This window comes from Artemia franciscana, chromosome 21 (genome assembly GCF_032884065.1).
Source record: "Artemia franciscana chromosome 21, ASM3288406v1, whole genome shotgun sequence".
Classification (NCBI taxonomy): Eukaryota; Metazoa; Arthropoda; class Branchiopoda; order Anostraca; family Artemiidae; genus Artemia; species Artemia franciscana.
In genome coordinates this window covers 2,882,299-2,901,833 of record NC_088883.1, presented here as the reverse complement: position 1 = coordinate 2,901,833, position 19,535 = coordinate 2,882,299, and the positions used below count along the sequence as shown (strand labels likewise).

The following is a 19,535-nucleotide window of genomic DNA, read 5'->3' as shown; positions in this document are numbered from 1 at the left end:
ACTACGATGAACAAAATTGCTATATCCAAATTTTGATTGGGTGTTTTTGATGTCGATGAGCCTGGAAGGGGGGGGGGCTGGATGCTCTCAAAACACTTTTGACTCTTAAAGAGGATATGGATGTGGAGAGGTGTGCCCTGAGAGATGTGGGGGTGTCTTCTTCAAAGACATAATTTTCAGGCCCTTCAACTACGATTAAAAAATGTCTATCTCCAAATTTTGATTGGATGTCTTTGGGGAAATAATGAGCATGGGGAAGTTGGTTGCTCTCAGAACACTTTTGACCTTTAAAAAGAGCACCATAGCTTCCAATTTCAAATCAAATGAGCCCCATTTGAAGTTTATACGACCGCTCATAACATAAAAACCTTATTTACTCCCAGGGCATAACTTACAACCCTATCCCTGGGGCACCAGTATGTCATGGCAACCCTAGAGGCATTGTTATATGTTCTTTGGACTTTGGACTGAAGAAAATCGGTCTCTCAAAATTTAAATAAGATACGCTTTGTGAAAAGAGGGGTTGTCAGGGGGGCTAGCTGTCCTCCATCAGTTTTGAATCTTAAAAATGGAACTAGAACTTCCAATTTTGAGCTAAATAAGCCCTCTCTAAAGTTAAACAACCATCCCTTCCATAAAAATTTTAAATGCACCTGGGGAGTAGCTTACAGCCCTTGCCCCTCGGCTCTGGCGATCGGTATCAACCCCAAAACCCTTGTTACATGATATTCGGACTATTTTAAATCAGAGTGCTAGAACTCCTGATTACCAATCAGAATTTTGTCCCGTCCGAAGTTTATACGACCATGTTTTCTATGAAAACCTTTTATGTCTCTAGGGCATAACTTACAACTCTTGCCGTAAGGGCTGTGGGAGAAGTTTTAATCTTCAAAGACACAATTTCCAGACCTTTCATATACGTTGAACAAGATAGCTATCTCCAAATTTTGATCGGAAGTATTTGGGGAAATGATGAGCAGAGTATTTGCCTGCCAACCATTTCGACTATTAAAAAGGGCACTAGTCCACTCAATTTCCCTTGGAATAATCCCTTTTTGAAGTCTTTGCGACAACTCCTTCTATACGAAATACCTTGGTCTAAATATATATATATATATATATATATATATATATATATATATATATATAATACATTGTGCCAAGACCGTTCTTTACTTAGGCAGCACTATTGCACTGCCTATGATTAGATGGAAACCCTGATGAGTCCTTTAACAGGTTAGGTAAAAAAAAAGAAAAAAGATAATATAATTGAAAAGGCCGGTGCCAAATGTATAAACTACACCCAATAGAATTATGTATCTTTTTTGGAGTCTCTCAAGGCCTAGAATAAGATTATACACCTTAAATTCAGTGTATTGTGTCACTGCCTAAAATGCTAGTTGCAGTAGGTTTCTCCGGTGTAAAACTTTCCAGTGTTAAATGACGAATATTAACCGCCAATTATATCTCATATCCCTATACTTTTGTCATTTTAGAGATTTGCTTAAAGTCCTCACACTTAAAAATATTTTAATAATATTAAAAAAATACATAGATATATTGGAAAGAAATAACAACTGATCTATTTTAACCAGCAGAAAGTGTAATAGCAGTCACAAAGAATAGTTAATGCACTATCCAAATGAGCGAACAGGATAAGGGGAAATAGGATAAACTGAGTTTTCTATGTAGGTACACGAAAAGTTGCAGCATTTTTCAGTCCCAGGACATTCCTGATCATAATTACAAGGCCGAGAGTAGCCGAAGTTATAATTCCCGCCAAAGGAAAACGCTAGCTCTCTTTTTAAAGGTTTATTCCGTGGATAATAAGTTGCATCGTAGTTCTCTGGGATCGTGAGGGGAATCGGAGTTGGTGGACAAACACCAGGCTTAGGTGGGTTCACTGAAAATACAAATTATATATAAGTTGAAGAACTGACATGATTTCTTATCAGGTTGTAACAAGCTGTAAAACAAGTTTGAAGCAAAACTATTAAAGCATAAAAAAAAATACCTTACAACATTAGTGTAACGCTATGAAAAAAACAATATTAAAAGGTGGCCTCTTTCTGCAATAGTAAAAATATTATGCAATAGTAAATCTATTAAAAGGGGTGCACAAAAAACCCAGGATTTAGAATCATGAAAAAAAGTATTGCAACTACTACTATTACTAACAAGCATCCAGCCATCTGAGGCCAACACAGGTACGCACGTTACTCCTTCATCCCAATCTACTTAGTATTTACTCGTTTACACCCTCCCAAAAAGTTCTCATCCCCCCTAAATCTTTCCTTACGCCATCGGGGACGACCTGGTTTTCGTTTGGCTCAAGACGGCTGGCTGACAAGGACCATCCTAGGCACTCTGTCATCCTTTATCCACAGAGCGTTTCCAGCCATCAAGCAAGCGCAACCTTTCTCTCATTATAGCCCTAGAAAGAGAAAATGAACCACATTTTTCGCAGAGTTTACAGTCTAATATACGGTCCGTCAAATAGGCACCCAAAACACTCCATAGATAGTTTCCCTGGAAAGTTTGAAGAGAATCCTCCTCCGTCTTTCAGACCACCCAAGATCTAGAACCATACTTGATCACTGTCATCATATTAGCTTCCTACATTCTAATCTTTTGTTCGCCCACTTATCTTCCAATTCCTCCAAACTTTAGTTAACTGTGAAAAAAACATCCTGGGTTCTTGACTGATCTATTTTGAACATCTTCACTTCACCCACCGTCTTTACTAATAATACTACCCAGGTAAGCTAAAAATTCGACCTGATCGATCTTCTTGTTACCCAGAACCCCCTCTTCAGATTCACTTGCACCTAGCGTTAACGGCTTAGTCTTCTTATATTCATTTTCAAACTTATTCTTGAACCCTGAACTCTCAAAACCTCAAAAAATTCTGTCATTTTGCTAACTTTTTCATCTGAGATACTTGAATTGTCAGAATAAACTAAGTCCAGGAGAGTTTTACTTCCGCTACTGATTCTGTGGTTTCCCATTGCCTTTGCCTTTGCAAAATGCTTCATCCCCTTGTGGACCCAACAGGGCATAGATAAATCTATAATATAGTAAAATTAGAATTATTACCATTTAAATCTTTGCAAAAACCATAGTTTTTGGTGGTACATCCCCCCCCCTGAGAAAATCCTTTTCATTCGCAATGTTCATGCCCTATAGGGGTAAATAATAGCAGGCCTGAGAGACACAAGATAAATAAAACAATAATTAATTTTCCAAACAAGTTTGCAACAGGATCGATTTACGCCGGATTAACTTTTATGTCAAAACCAAACTAAATAAACATATGTCACATTAAAAAAAAATTGAAATTATTCCCACAAAAGAATAAGAAACACTCAAAACACTAAGAAAGTACTAGCATAAATTGAAAATGTAAGAAACTGAAGATACGTTTAAAAAAAATTAAAATATGTGATTGCAAATAATTGAGAGAAGACTATTTCAATTGCAAGACCTGATATGTAGTGCCGATGCTAAGTCATAACAACATGCAGAAAGGACCCAACCATTCTGATGGCACTATCCTACGATGCCACCGCGGCTCCTAATGGCAATGAACTAAAATTTTCATGCCACAGTTCTGATTAGAGCAACTGCATAGCCTCGGAAATTCAAAAATTTACCTACAGCGGGGATGTTTAACCAAGAGAAATTACACCAGATTCTGCAAATAGCCCATTAAAAGCCTATAATAGCCCATAATATCCCAATAAAAAGAAAAAGCATCACAAACACATATTTAGTGGAAAATCAGACAGAATACCAGGCCTGAGAAGATGGAAAAAAAAGTCTTTAAGAATTTTATTATTTGTTATTTGGTTGTGAATAAAAACGGAATATAATTGTAACTGAACAACTGAAATTCGTTTTACATTTTCCTATAGCCTAAGAATAAATCTGAACTAGCAGTTGAGATAAAACTAGAATAAATCCCGAGCTATATTCTCTAGAAACATGAGAATATATGTAGAATCTGGAATTCTAGATAATTCCAGAGAGAATTCTCTAGAATTTTCTAGAAACAATATTCTCGGAGATAAATTTTTGAATGAATTGGATCAATTTGGCTTGCAGACCAGAGGAGCCTTGGGGGGGGGGGGTAAAGAAAATGATGATATTGAGACGCTGATCACCTATACCTTTTTGACGTGCGTGTTAATCTGGACAAGGGCTTGTGTGTTCTGGGTCTATTTCTTGACTTTTTAAAGGCCTTTGATATGGTTGACCACTATGTTTTTTTGTCTAAACTATCTTTATTTGGAGTGCATAGAGTCCCACTAGAATGGTTAAGGTCTTATCTGTCAGGGACTATCTCAGTATGTTTCGATTAATGGTACTTCTTCCTCTATTTTGCCTATATTGAAAGGTGTCCCACAAGGCTCTGTGCTTGGCCCACTTTTGTTTCTTATTTACATTAATGATCTTGTTGATTGTCTTCATCCCCATGTTCACCCTGTACTTTTTACTGATGACAGTAACTTTTTCATTGCTGCAGTGGACTTACTATCTGCCACTTCCATAGCTCATGGTCTTCTTGATAAAGTAAAGGATTGGTGCTTGTCAAATGGAATGGCTCTTAAAAGCCGGAAGAGTGCCATTGCCCTTTTCAGATCCCCTTGGCGTATGAGAGACGTACAGGAGCCAATCACCCAGACTTATGGGAACGATATTATACCACAGGCTAATATGGGAATATTTCTTGGTGTGTATCTTGACTGGTTTCTATATTTTAAACCACATGTAACTCACTCCCGTTCCCTCATCCTCCGCCAATCTTCAATGTTGTACCGGGTTAACTCATTTCTTTCTCCAGATATTATGGTTTCTCTTTATCATGCTTTTATTTATCTTTACCTTTCTTATTGTTGCTCTGTCTGGGGTACTACTAATAATTCTCTTCTTTGCTCACTTCAAAGAGCCCAAAATAGGACAGTGAAGGCTACTTTTCTTTTCCCTCGGCTTCACCCTTACTGGTACCTTACTTAGTAATGATACTGGAATAGCTCCTCTGGATCGTATTGTAGGTAAAAGTAATCTTTTTTTTAGCGCATTCTGCTTTTCCAGGTACTTTTCCATGGTCTCTGCAGCAGTGTTCTTATGGACAGACTCAGGTAGGTACTCTTCTTCTTCACGAAGTTCTTCTCGCATATTTATTTTACCTAAACGATCATCAACAGCAGCTCAGAGGTCTTCTGTTTATCAATCAGTTCTACTATGGAACTCCATCCCTCCTGATGTAACTCTATTTCTCTCTGTAAAGAAAGTTTCTTGTCTGGTATTTCCGGTTTAATATTTTTTTTGCTTTTTATTGTTATTATTATTATTATTATTATTAATTTACCCTAATTTATGTGTCTCTCTTCTCTTTATTTAATGTATTTTTCAGATTCTAAAAAGTTTTTTGGTTCCATCCTAATTTTTTATCTCTTTTCTTCATTTCAATTCTTTTTTAGTCATATGTTTAATTTTCCTTCTATATCTCCTATATGATAAATATCCTTGTCTTGTTCCAGTTTTTTTTTGTATGTGCTTGTATTTTTATTGCATGTGCTTTTTTTTATTGTATGTGATTTATAAGTGTTTTATTTTTGTTTCGTTGGCCCATTACAAGCTAAGCTTCTTGGGCTTCGTAATTACTTTACATTTTGTAATTGCTTTTTTTTTGTATTAACAAAATTGATTGATTGATTGATTGACGTCTGTGATTAGTGAAACAGAAGGTCAGAAGGGATTTTAGGGGGAAAACCTGCACTGATCCAATAAATCTAGTTTCAAGAGCTGCCCAGGAAGTATTTTTCGTACATATATTTGTTTCCGGTCAGTGTCATCATTTGTAGTATCTTTAAATAACGATAAGGACCACACTGTCTTTCCATCATAAAAACAACAACAAGCAAAACAACAGGGAATTTATCTAAGAAAGTGAAACTTTTTACTCTTAAGAATATTTTAGCTCTATATACAAGAGCCGTCATCAGCAAATTAATTATATAAATAAAATATAATTTACAATAAAATGTGATTTTCAAAGCTAAAATTGAAAGATTAAAACAGTCTCAGAAACATTATTTGAACAAAGTTCAGCGAGCAACTAGGATGAAACCATATGAACGAGACAATTCATTCAGGTACAAATTAAGAACATGTTTTTAATGGTGATCTTGCCTTATTGGTACCTAGCCTGAAAGGTCTTTTTCAGGGTCTTTGTCGGTATTGGCTATTGGTTTAAATATAATTTGCTAAGTCATTTTGATTAAATTTGTGTATAAAGCATTGAATGAATACTTCCCCAAAATTCCTATTTCAAGTTAAGTAAAAAAAAAAGTTTTTTTTAAATGGAAGTAAGGAGCAACATTAAAACTTAAAACGAAGAAATTACTCCGTATTTCTTACGGTCGTATTTGACTCTTTCTCTTAACTCTATTTTTAAAACTGTAAGAAACTTTAGCGTAAAGAGCGGGGCAATGAGGAGGAGAATCCCCTTTCATATACGGATAAATTTCTGTTCGTTTTAAGTTTTAATGTTGCTCCTTACTTCCATTTAAAAAAAAACTTGTTTTTGTTTTATTGACTTTCTGAACGTTTTTGAATTAATGCATGTTTTGATCTTGGCTCTCCGCACAAATTTGTATATTAATTAATCGGAAGATTTTGAGAAAAAAGGAGCGAGGGAGGAGGCCTAGTTGCCCTCCAAGTTTTTGATTACTTAAAAAAGCAACTAGAACTTATAATTTTTTACAAACCTTTTCATTGGTAAAAAATATACGTAACTTACGAATTAACTTACGTAACGGACTTCTATATTCGTAAGTTTTTATTGCGTATATGAGGGGGGGGGGGGTTCAACCCTCGTCGATACCTCGCTCTTTAAACTAAAGCTTAGATTTTGTCCCAATTCCTTAAGAATGACCTCTGAATCACAAACGCCGTAGAATAAATAGATGAAATTACTAAAAATACTTTAGCGTAAAGAGTGAGGTATAACGAGGAGGTAAACCCCTCATATGCGCAACAATTTTTTTTTTCGTTTTAATGCTGCTCCTTACTTTCAGTAGAAAAAACTTTTCATATCTATTTTCTTATTGCTTTTTCAAATAATGCTAAGAAACTCCCCTCAACCTAAAACTCCCCCCTCAACCCCCCCCCCCCCCTCAACCTAAAAATCCCCCTGAAAACGTCTGTACACTTCCCAGTAACCATTACTATATGTAAACACAGGTCAAAGTTTGTAACTTGCAGCCCCTCCCACGGGGACTGCGGGGGAGTAAGTCCTCCCTAAAGACATAGTTATTAGGTTTTTCGACTATGGTGAATAAAATGGCTATCTCAGAATTTTGATCCGGTGACTTTTGGGAAAAAATGAGCGTGGGAGGGGGCCTAGGTGCCCTCCAATTCTTTGGTCACTTAAAAAAGGCACTAGAACTTTATATTTCTGTTAGAATGAGCCCTCTCGCGAAATTCTAGGACCACTCAGTCGATACGATCACCCCTGGGATAAAAAAAACAAAAAAACACGCATCCGTGATCTGTCTCCTGGCAAAAAAATGCGAAATTCCACATTTTTTTTAGATAGGAGCTTAAAACTTCTACAATAGGTCATTATAGGTCATTATATGATTACGATTTTGAGGCACTCATGAATCTGAACATGTACCCAACTTTGGTTCAGTAAATCAGCAGCTGACGGGAGAACAGACAATGTTGTATGTGATTTACAAAACTGCTCAACTAAATAAAAAAATATGCTATTCAGCAAAGGATGACTGCAAAATACAGGCAGTTAGAGACGTCTCACAGCAATGTCAATTACACCATTTGAAATAGATTGTATTTTTTTTTACACAAGCTTGTAACTCAGTCTGGACAATTTTGTTTTATTTTCGGAAAAACCACTTCTGACAACGAGCTACTAAATCGACAAAAAATGGCTGACACTTGTGGCGTAATAAACTGCAGTAACTGGGATACGCATGCCTATAACAGGGACTGTAATTGACAGATAAGAAATAATGTGAGTAGCTGCGTTTTCAGAGCTTAGAGTACAAATAATGATAAAATCCATTGTAAGCAAGGAGATTTTTTTTTTAAACCTATTTCGTCGGTGCCATAAAGGTCTAAGAATCTGCAGTACCAGGAAATGAACACTGAAAATTGGGGACTGCAAATGGTCTTGTAGACGTCTGAATATGGAATTTTAAGAGTTTCGGTACGAAAAACGCTCCTCTGTTTTTGGAGAGTCGTAGAGATGAGTAGCATGTATAAATTCACCTACACATGTAAATGCTAATTGCAAGCATAAATTGTATCATGTTTAAAATTGCAACCACTGGAAAGTGTCACAAACACTTCTCACCTCCACAGTTTCACCCTGGAATTGAATTCATGAATTTACCCTAGAATTACAAGGTTGACAATTATCCTTAAATGTTCTAGTCCTTAATGCAAAAAAATCCTCATAGTGAAACATTTTAACTTAGCTTTTGCTATATGTTGAGATAGCTAGTGTGATACTGCACTCCTGTAGGTAATAATCCTACTGTGCGGCAACCCTGTATGGCAAAAGTAAATCGGTTTTTTTCAAACGCTACCCTTTGTTGTTTCAAATGTATTTTCGTTCCATTCTAATGAACTATACTATAAGAAGCTTAGATAATGAGGGGGGGGATTTTAGAATTTGATGAAGTGCAATTTGCTTTCAAATACAATACATAAATACCACTTTAATTGCTTTGCTTAATTGATATGGACGTTGTCGATATACTAGATAACTTCGATGAGCACACTGCCTTTCCATGACGATGCTGATGATGATAAAAAAAAGTTTTACTGCTGATGATGAACACTGTATATGTGTTCGAAATATCCAGTTAAATAATTTTATATCTATTCACTGTCAATTAAAAGGTTTCATCCCTATTTTGAACTTTTTTACTTTAGTCGATATACTAAAGTTTTTGACGGCTAGTTTGTCCTCTGGTAATTTTTTTAAGAGCCATGGTGATTTTTTTTTGCCTTTGACGGCAATCCTGGAAAGAAAGAGACATGGGGAGAGACAGAGAGACAGAGAGACAGAGAGAGAGAGAGAGAGAGAGAGAGAGAGAGAGAGAGAGAGAGAGAGAGAGAGAGAGAAAGAGATATAGACAAATTGAAAAAGAGACAAATAAATATACAGAGAGAAGACTTACATATGGGCCGATTGTAGCAACAGCGACTATAACCGGCTTGACAACATGCATGAGCGTAGTTCATAGGACAAATAGGACAATAAGATATCCATGAATAGCCTGAAGCTGAATAGCTGTATCCGCCTTGGTTATAACTGTTCTTGTGCTTCTTCTTGAAGAAAAATCTGGCGGACACTTCCTCTGCTGCATTAGCAGCAGGATTTCTTGGAGCGGAACCAACTGACGATGAGATTTGACTAGGTTCGCCTATAGTGATAAAAGTGAAACATATGAAACAAATTTAGGCTAGTGATTTTTTTTCTAAGAAAGATAGATCATTACAATAACTTTCCATTATATTCATCAACTTATATTTTTGAAGACTTTTTCTGTCAAAGCAACGTTTTTAGGACATCATATTAAAAATATATTATTTCTCCTGCATCGATCTTAGGTGTATTCATTCCCAGAAACCACGATGTCTTATTATTTTATTTTCGTTACGCCACATTTTTGCCACGTTTAACCATAGAAATTAAATTAAGAAAACTTATTAATATAACAAAATTATAAATTAAGAAAACTTAATTAAGAAAACTAAATTCGATAATGTATTTTGTCTGATTACTTTCGAAAAAACAAACACACACTCAAAAAAAAGTCCCACCCTGAGTAGTTAGGTGCCAAATTTTTTTGCCGATTTGTAACTTATACTTTATTATTTTAAAATACTTTTCCCAAAAACATTTAAAAAATAAAAAAAAAGAAGTTTTTCAAAGAAAAATAAACAGCTATATTGAAACACAACTCAAAAAAGGCAGAAACTATTACAAAGAGAAGTAAGGCTAAAACGTTTGTGCATTTTGTTGCAAACGAATGACTTTGCAAATTTAATTGCAAAATATTAAAATTATTGCAAATTTCAAATGACTCCTTTATTAAATTGTGGAGTTAAATATATCAATTGTGCTTGTTGTAATACTATTATTAGTAATAGTAGTAGTTGTAGCATTTGTAGCATCCACATATTGCCTTTTGGTCAGTTGAACACGTCCTCATCATATCCTGACTATTAAAACTTAATATCTAAGAGCCTAAGGGCATGACCCGTACCTGACGTATATTTTTTTGACAACCTGCATGTGCATAACGCGTTTTGATTTAATTTAACTCTTCCATGAACAATCCCTGAAAGAACCGCCATAACATGAGAACCTCTTTCATACTTTTAGCCTTTTGGAGACGATGGATCAAACATACCCCCTATTCCCAATAACAAATACTGCATGTAAACAACGGGTAAATTGTACAACTTACATGCAATGCTTTGAGGATTCTCGGGGGTCATGTCTCACCCAGACGGATAAATATAGAGCCTTTCATCTATGCTGAAAACTGATTTTCTAAAATTTTGATCACTTTTAATTAAAATAAAATGGGCATTGGAAGGGGGCTGCTTACCCCTAATAATGTTTATTCTTAGCAGTCCTTCCATGTGAAGTCGCTAAGTGAGCAAACAAAATTAGTAATAATCCATAGAGCCCACTTCACTTTTGCTCATGCTCATGCTCATGCACAATTGCGCTGCCTAAGATTTGGCACCGATTGAAAGGTGCATAACTGAATATGGATATCTTTTTCATTAGAAATTTATTCCTTGATTTTGTCTAGCTTTTGAAGATTCTTGGTTGTGTTATTTCGACTTAGTTACTTTAAAAAAATTCATTATCATTGGTACCTAAAGAACTGATTAAATTATGAGTGTTCTTTGGACTTTACTCTACATTTTCCAAAAGGTAAAAACCTAAAAGAGTTGTAATGCCAAGAGAATATTCCTTTTCCACTGATCATTTGCGAAAATTGTTTAGGAAAGCTCATTTTCAATGTAAGCACAGCTAATTATTTCAGAATGCAGCCTTTTAAAAGTATGCGTCCTATCGCAGGACAAGCCTCGTTGATAAACATGCAGTGTATCTATATCAATAAAACAATATAGGGGTCAGGGCCGTATCTAGGATTTTTTCGACGGGGTTACAAAAAAAACTTTAAAAAACGCATAAAAAATTTTTTTTTTTCCTTTTTGTTACGTTTTTACGAGTCGGACAAACATTTCGTATTTTACGAGTCGGACAAACATGTATCCAGCCGCCCCTGAATACAGCCTTGATAGTAGTACTCGAGGTGTAAGGATAGGGATATGCGAATCCTGGAATTATACTCCCTCTAATAACGCACATGCTCGATGTCATTGGACAGTATGATTTCCAATTGAAAAGTAACAAACTACCAAATGGGAGTAACTGTAAACAAACCATTAACACGAAATTTAATTAGGCTATCAAAAATAAGATTTAGTAAAACATATGAAAACAATCAAAAGTATTTAAAAACCATTAAAAATGAAGGAATGGAGTTTAAGTACCATTTTTAACACAGGGATAAACAAGTATACAGGGATAAACAAGTCTTCTCCTTTGGAGGAGAGCGAATAGATTTTTTTATCGACTTAATATTCAATTTGATCGACTTCTTATTTTACATTAATAATTAAAATGCATCGCAGAAGCATCGTACTTTTGAGGGGCTAAGACATGGATTTGCAGTCCTCTAAAACTTCCTCATCCTGATCCATTGGTGCCTGATACTAAATTACCTTCAAGAACTGTCTATTATTAGAAACTTTTGTCAATATGATCCTCAGAAATTGGAGCTTTGATTTGCTTATCTAATATTAGCTATTTTTTATAATTTCGAACTATCTAAATATTAGGTATTTTTTATTATAATTTCGAACTTTACCATTTATCTTGTTTCTGAAAGTAATAAAGAAGTAAAAAAAAAACTTATTAGAACAAACATTTCAAGATGTGTTGACAACTGTTGTCCTCCGTAGAGTAACAATTCTGGTTGATAGAAAATAAAACAATTTAGATCTTATCTATGATGGAAGAGCAACTCTTCCTACTTTTGTCAATCCATTATGACTTGAAGGAGAATAACTTCAACTTCCATTCACAATTTCTTAAATAGGAAAAACGCAGGTCCACTTACTGATTAATTGCGATTAGATAAAAAAAAGAGCTTTTTCAGCTGAAATTAAGGAGCAGAATTAAAACTCAAAATAAAAATAAATTATTCCGTCTACCAAGGGGTTGCCCTCCTTCTAAACAACTTGTTCTTCATGCTAAAGTTTTCAGCACATTAAAAAAAACATCCTATTCTAATCAAACAGTCCTAGTGTTTCGTGAGTCGTTCTTAAGAATTCGGGACAACCCCTTTATAGACGAGGCTCCCCAAAGTGGGAAACCCTTTTTAGATGGGGCTCCCCCGAGGGGGGAACCCCTTGATAGACGGAGTAATTTTTGTTCGTTTTGAGTTTTAACACTTCTCCTTACTTTCACATTTTTAATTTAATTTCTGATCATTTTCAAATATTTTCAGTAGGCTTGGCTCACTCTCCATAAGAAATTCCCTCCCCTCACGGAAAGCTCATCCTTGGAAACTTCCAACCACGTAAAATGCATCCCCTCTCGTAAAATTTCCTCCGAACAAACCCATCCTTGCCGACATTCACCTCTATAAAATTTCTTTCAGACGATTCAGCCTGAATTCTTTTAAACATACTCTTATTTCTAACTAGTTTTTCTGACCACTCCGGAAATCCCTCCTTCTGTGGAACTTTCCCCAAAAATCAAAACATGCTGAAAATTTCCCCGTAGCAATTCCCTTGGAACATCTCTGCATTGAATTGACGAAGAGAAAGTAAGACAAATAAAAAGTAAAATTGAGTTGGCAGAGAGAAAGTAAGACAAATAAAAAGAATTTCTTATAGGAATTCTATCAAATCCCCCAGTGTAAAATTTTCCCTGGAAAGTTCAACCCCGTAGACCTCCATCACAATGAATAATTCCGCCAATGTAAAACCCACACTAACAACACTCCCCCCCCGAAAAAATGTCTGTATATTTCCCAATAGCAAAAACTACACGCAAACAATGGGCACGTTTCATAGCTTATTCGCCTTTCTCCACAGGTTGTGGAGGTTATGTTACCCATAAAGGCATAGTTTTTGGATCTTTCAACTACGCTGAACAAAATAGCTATCTCAAAATTTTGATTGGAAGACTTTGGGAAAAAATTGGGCGTAAGAGGAGGGCTTGTTGTCCTCCAATCTTTTTGAAAACTTAAAAAAGGCAGTAGAACTTTTAATTTTTCAACTATGCTGAATATCTTTATCTTTCAACTATGCTGAACAAAATAGCTGTCTTAAAATTTTGATTGGAAGACTTTGGAACAAAAGGGGCGTGAGAGGGAGGCTATTTGTCCTCCAGTCTTTTTGGCTACTTAAAAAGGGCGCTATCAAATGCAACCTTTGGCAATCTTTTAGGACCATTAGTTCGATACGATCACCCCAGGGACAAAAAAACACATGTTTCTTCTGGCAAAAAAAGAAGCAAAATTCTACACTTTTGTATTTAGGTGCTTGAAACTTCTATAACAGGGTTCTCTGATATTCTGAATCTGATGGTGTGATTTTCAATAAGATTCTTTGACTTTTAGGGGGTGTTTACCTCTACAATTTTCTCAGCCTCGTAGCTTGTGATGGAAAACACTAAACGTGATGAATCTTACATATTTGAAATCAGCATAAGCCAATTCTTTTGACGCATCTATTGATGTCAAAAATCCGTTTTTAGAGTTTCGGTTACTATTGAGCCGAGGCGCTCCTTCCTTACAGTTTGTTACCATTCGAGTCTTTAAGAACGATGATGGAAAAAGATATTTTAAAAAACTTCACTTTGTTAAAATCTGTTTTTGAAACCTATGGGGAGGGAGGTATTTTTTGATGACAGTATAAAGATGTTGTAAAAAAAAGGCGTCGTAACCATGTTGTAAAGAAAGACCTTAGGGAAAAGGGAACTTCTTGGGAGAGTGTAAAGAGGAGACTTTAATACATTGGGATGGAGGAGGAGCGTGCGAAAATGTATTGGCTTTGGGTGGCTTTATGCGTATTGCAGTGAGTCGTTAGTAGTAGCAGTAACAGCAAGAAGAAAGAATTTTTAATAATACCCCTCCCCCTCCCCAATGGATACACCTACACACAAATTTCTGTGACAACTTACACAAGCTGCTGACTTCAGGCCCTTTCGACTGGTTACCGTCACCCTAGGTGAAAATAAGCGCATGGAATTACGTGATTGATCGAATAGTCAGTGGTGACAAACTGTAACTAAGGAGACACTGGGCCAAAAATTAGCTAAAACTCTAAATCAAAGTTTTGAAAATATAGATACATAAAATTTTTATACTAATTCCAAATGTATAAAATCCGTTAAGTTCATTAATAATAAGACTCATAAAATTCATTAGTAATAACCATCAAAAGCTGCGAGTCAGAGAAAATTTGCCAGATTTTCGAAAAAGGTAGCAACCACACAAAAAAATTTCATCGACCTTAATTAAAATCACACAATCAGATTCAACACATCAGAGAGCCTGAATCTGTAGATTCAAATCTGAGTTGAATCTGAGATTCAACTCAAATACTGTAGAGTTACTACCTCTTAAAAAATGGAATTTGCAATTTTTTTTTTGCCAGAAGAAAGATCACGGAAAGATGCAAGGGTGAAAGCATCAAACCAATGGTCATAGAATATCAAGAGAGGACTCTTTCGAACGAAAATCTGAAGTTCTATTGCCCGTTTTTAGTAATCAAAGTGATGGGAGGGCAAAAAAAACCCTCCCATGCAAATATATCCAATCAAATTTTGATATAGCCATTTGATTCAGCGTATTTGAAAGGTTGAAGAACTATGCCTTCGGGGATAACATGCCCCCAACAATCCCTGGCGAAAGGGATGGAAGTTACTCAGTTTGCCAATTGCTTACTAATAGTAAGTTCTTTGGGAATTTGAGGGGTTTTTGGTAGGGTGAATTTTGCATGGGGTTCCATTAGGAAGTTTCTAAGAGGAATTTTCCAGAAAATATTTTACACGGGAGGGATTTCCTGATATGAATTGAAAAACGAACAGAAATTAAATTTAAAAAAGTTTTTTCAAACTGAAAGTAAGGAGCAGCATCAAAAGTTATAACGATCAGAAATTATTCTGTATATGAGGGAGGTTATTCGTTTTTCAGCTCTCGCTCTTTGCGCTAAAGTCTTAAATTTCTTCAAAAATACTTCTCATTCAATTTCAACGGCCCTTGCTTTTGAGCAGTATTTCTTAAAAAACTGTGACAAAAAGTCAAACTTTAGCGTAAAGAGCGAGGGTTGGAGAACGGGCAACCCCCCCCCCCCGACCTCATATGCTGGATAAGTTCTGCTTGTTTTAAGGTTTTATTAATGCTCATTTCGGTACTTGTGTATTATCCAGAACACACTCAATAAGTGAAGTTAGGTTCTTTCGTGAAACTACTCATTATTCAATTGATTCAATTCAATTTAGAACACACTCGAGAATTTTGCTGAGAAAATCCAGTTTCATAGCCACAAAGACAAAACTCAATTTAGTTTGCTACGCATAGTGATAGAAGAAGTGTCTGAACATTAAAAGTTTGTGCTATATATTTGCACATTAGGGGAGGGGGGTTGCATTATATCAAATACCTAGCTTAACCTAACCACCTCTGTATATAAAATATTTAATTAAAATGTATCTGCATCGTAGTTTAAACCTAAATTCACTTATTGAGTGTGTTCTGAATAATACATAAGTACTTCCTTTCTTTCAGTCGTTAAAGCTTTTTTTTCCAAAAAAATACAGCTTCTAGGCAAGCCATTAACAGAAAAAACTTTCTATTGAAACGCTGGCATGATGACTTTTGAAAGCCTTCCATAAGAAGAAGTATGCACAAAGAAAATAAAAGTACTTGGTAGAGTAAATAATATGATCTTGGGCATGACCATATTAAAGACATTGGTATGATCACTTTGACTTTGGGCTGAAATTGGTTTTAATGCAGCACAGGTAAAAATGAAGCCATCATAGTACGGAAAATGCTACGACTTATGACAATTTAATTTTACGTGGCTCTAAATTATTTGCAAATATTTTTGGATTAAATACAGATTTAATTTATTAAAAGTACCAGGGATTAAAATTATGCCAGTGTGTAATTAGTAAATTAGAGTCTAAGGTAAGGAGGGAAGTGTGTCTTTCTTTTTTTATTCCACTGCTTTAGCTTGTCCTTTGACTAAGTTTTCTATTACTAAACATTAATTCCTATGCTGTCCGAGAAGTGATTATCTACCCTTTTGCCCTGTTTGGTCTCTGGTCGGCTACACATAGGAGAGGGGGTAGGAGCTATGACAGCAGGACCTAAGAATAGTAGGCGACAGAATGCATCAGATACCGTTTATTTTTCGAACTGCCGCTAGTTTTATTTAAGGATAAGTCCTTCAGTACACGCAGCCAAATTTTAAAAGAAGTATCACAGTTCTTTATTTTCCAGGTACAAGATATGAAATATCAAAAACCAGGGTTTAGTTAATTATTTTCAAGATAGTTTTTCCCAAAAGGCAGGCTCTTCAGATCAATCTTTGGGGGAATCACCTAACTATTCCTAATAAACAGGTAATACATGGTCCTAGACATAAAAATCGTCAGCGAAAGCTGGAACTGACACCATACCAAGAAGAAAGAGATGGTTTTGTAAGTACTGTTTTAAAAAAGTTTACCAGAATGCTGAGGTCAAGACTCTTATTTAGTCATTAGACGAATTCCCTGAATCACCCGGTGTCAAATCCTACTATTCAGGCACCTATGCGCGCACATGCATACACATGCATCTATTACTGGATTTTGAAAGGAGGTAAATGAGATTAAAGACGAAAAATACGATTAGGGGCTACGTAAACGTGTGTAACCATTGATCGAATTTAAAACACAAACTGCGATGACTATTAAACTATAATTTCTCTGAATGGTAAAAAGTGAAGAGGTATATTTTTGTCTTCATCTGGAGTAGCCTACATACTATAAACTTGACATACCTTGAGTAAAATTGGAAGGGACGAGACATTCACCAAGAGCCAGATTAATGAAAATAAAAGCCCAAAAGATGACAACCATTCTTGCCCACATATGCAATACTAAAGTTAAATTCTACCCAGAAATTTAGTTTAACTTAAATTAAAGGTAAGACAAAAAATCAATATTTGCTCTGCTTTCCACCCTTCCGGTAAAACAAAGCAGAAGGTCGTCCAAACTTCCTGGCAAGAATTAACCTTCATACAAAATTTCTAATTAACTCCTGCCTCTTTTCCGCGCGATCCAAAACAGAATATTTGCTAAAAAGATTTGAGGAAAACCAAGCTACTAGGTAAGCTGCTTAGGCTGCAAACTGCTTAGGACAGAATACTATCTTGGGTATTTGGATGGGTTATATATATATATATACATATATATATATATATATATATATATATATATATATATATATATATATATATATATATATATATATATATATATATATATATATATATATATATATATATATATATATATATATATATATATAGAAAAGGAAGATAACGAGAAAAGGAAGACTGTTTTCGCATTGCCTGTTAGTCAGTTGAGCATCCCTTTCACCGACTCCTGGAAGTTTCAACTTATTACACTTAGTCATTCCTGATAAGTCCTTTTGATAAATCACCAATGCAAAAGCACACGCATTAAAAAAAAAAAAAAAAAAAAAAAAGAAGACAGAAGGAGAAAAGGAAGACTGTTTTCGCATTGCCTGTTAGTCAGTTGAGCATCCCTCTCACCGACTCCTGGAAGTTTCAACTTATTACACTTAATCATTCCTGATAAGTCCTTTTGATAACCTGTTTATATCTTAGCCTTATAAGTAATTGCAATGGAAGCAGCAGTATTAGTAATTGTAGCAGTGATTGTAGTATTGGCAGCAGCGTCCACATTTCGCCTTTAGGTCAAATGATCTTCCCCTTCAAGCAGTTTCTGGAAGTTTAATTTAATACCCAAATCAATTCTTGAGATACTCTTTTGTCTCTTATGTAAATACTGCCTTTCTAATCTTCTTTCGTATCATTTTCTGAAAGTTCCAAGTTAATATGCTCAATCATCCCTGAGTTACGCCTTTTTGACAATCCGTATACACATAAGGCATTTTGATTTAGTTCAACATTTTCTGAAAGGCTCACCTGAATGCATTTCTTGTTTTAGGAACGTAAAGTTCAAAATACAGACGTTTCTTGAATGAACGAATAACCTTGAGGACTATCGATTGGAACGATTGGGCCCAATCGGGCATCGCATATGAAGGGGCCCCACACCTTCATTAAAATGAACAATTGGTTTTCGAAATTCTGAAGTGTTCTGAACAATTCTAGTAAGCGTTGCTTCTAGAGCGAGATCATTTTTTAGGACAATAAATTAGGATATACTATATAGTTTAGCAATCACGTTAACTAAAAGCCAAGACACAGGGAAAATAGATTTTAAAACCGTTTTAGAAGCAATTGCAGAGCAAAAATATAGAAATATGTAAATTCACGTGCCCATATTCAATGATGTAAACTTCAAAAGGTATTTTCAGCAGTTTCAGAATATCTAAGGAACACAAATGTAGATTAACGTTAGCATGAAATGAGTACAAAAAAAGAACAAAAGAGGGCAAAATGCTAAGCTCAAAATGGACATATTAAAATGAAATGTACGACGAGTGATAATGAACAACCTAGACAAGTGATAAGACCAATCCAAGCAACTAAGGCAAAAGGCACTGAAAAATGTTTGAAGCAATGATAAACAAAAATAAATGCAAAAGAGATATGTAGGCAAATATTAGCGAACCCGACAATTAGAACAGGTAAAAAACCAAATAGAAGAACATAGAAATATGCAATTAAAAGGTAAGTGAAAGTGAGAATCAGAACAAGTCAAAAATGAAAATGCAGAAGAAAAAAAAGGTATTTGTGTGCATAATTTTACACGCTCGAGAACAAACCGGTTTTATCTAAACCGGACGGTTTACAGATACCGGTCCGGTCACCGGACCGGACGGGTGACAGAATACATTGAAATGATATAATTTGGGCTATGTATTTGCACATTCTTGAGTAAAGTATTTTGACAGCGTTAAGTTAGAAAACACTTCTTACGTCATAATATCTATATATATAAAAATAAGTTGTCTGTGGATGTGTCTGTCTGTCGGGTGAAGTCATGTTTTGTGTGTTGACTGACGTCATGAAGTTAGTTGTCTTCATTTTTGTTATGACGGTGACGTCATTAAAGATCTTTAAGACATGCGTTCACGTAGAAATCTATTAATGTTTAACTTTAAAATGACTGATGAACTTACAATGGCAACAGC

The 19,535-nt window shown here is 35.3% G+C and overlaps 1 protein-coding gene across 1 annotated transcript; it reads right to left on the bottom strand.

Annotated features, from left to right (window-relative positions):
- Positions 1-1,513: 1,513 nt before the first annotated feature.
- On the bottom strand, positions 1,514-17,314 carry LOC136040641 (uncharacterized). Its single transcript, XM_065724923.1, has 3 exons — positions 17,188-17,314; positions 9,216-9,461; positions 1,514-1,903 (listed from the first exon to the last, which is right to left on the bottom strand). The coding sequence occupies exons 1-3, from the start codon at positions 17,276-17,278 to the stop codon at positions 1,635-1,637; spliced, it is 606 nt and encodes a 201-aa protein (XP_065580995.1). The 5' UTR covers positions 17,279-17,314; the 3' UTR covers positions 1,514-1,634.
- Between the last annotated feature and the right edge of the window lie 2,221 nt (positions 17,315-19,535).

Coding starts and splice junctions, on each gene's coding strand:
- LOC136040641 (XM_065724923.1), bottom strand. CDS start 17,278: ATGTGGGCAAGAATGGTTGTCATCTTTTGGGCTTTTATTTTCATTAAT. Junction 9,462..17,187: donor CCCTTCCAATTTTACTCAAG/GTATGTCAAGTT, acceptor TTATCACTATAG/GCGAACCTAGTCAAATCTCA. Junction 1,904..9,215: donor TTGCTACAATCGGCCCATAT/GTAAGTCTTCTC, acceptor TTGTATTTTCAG/TGAACCCACCTAAGCCTGGT.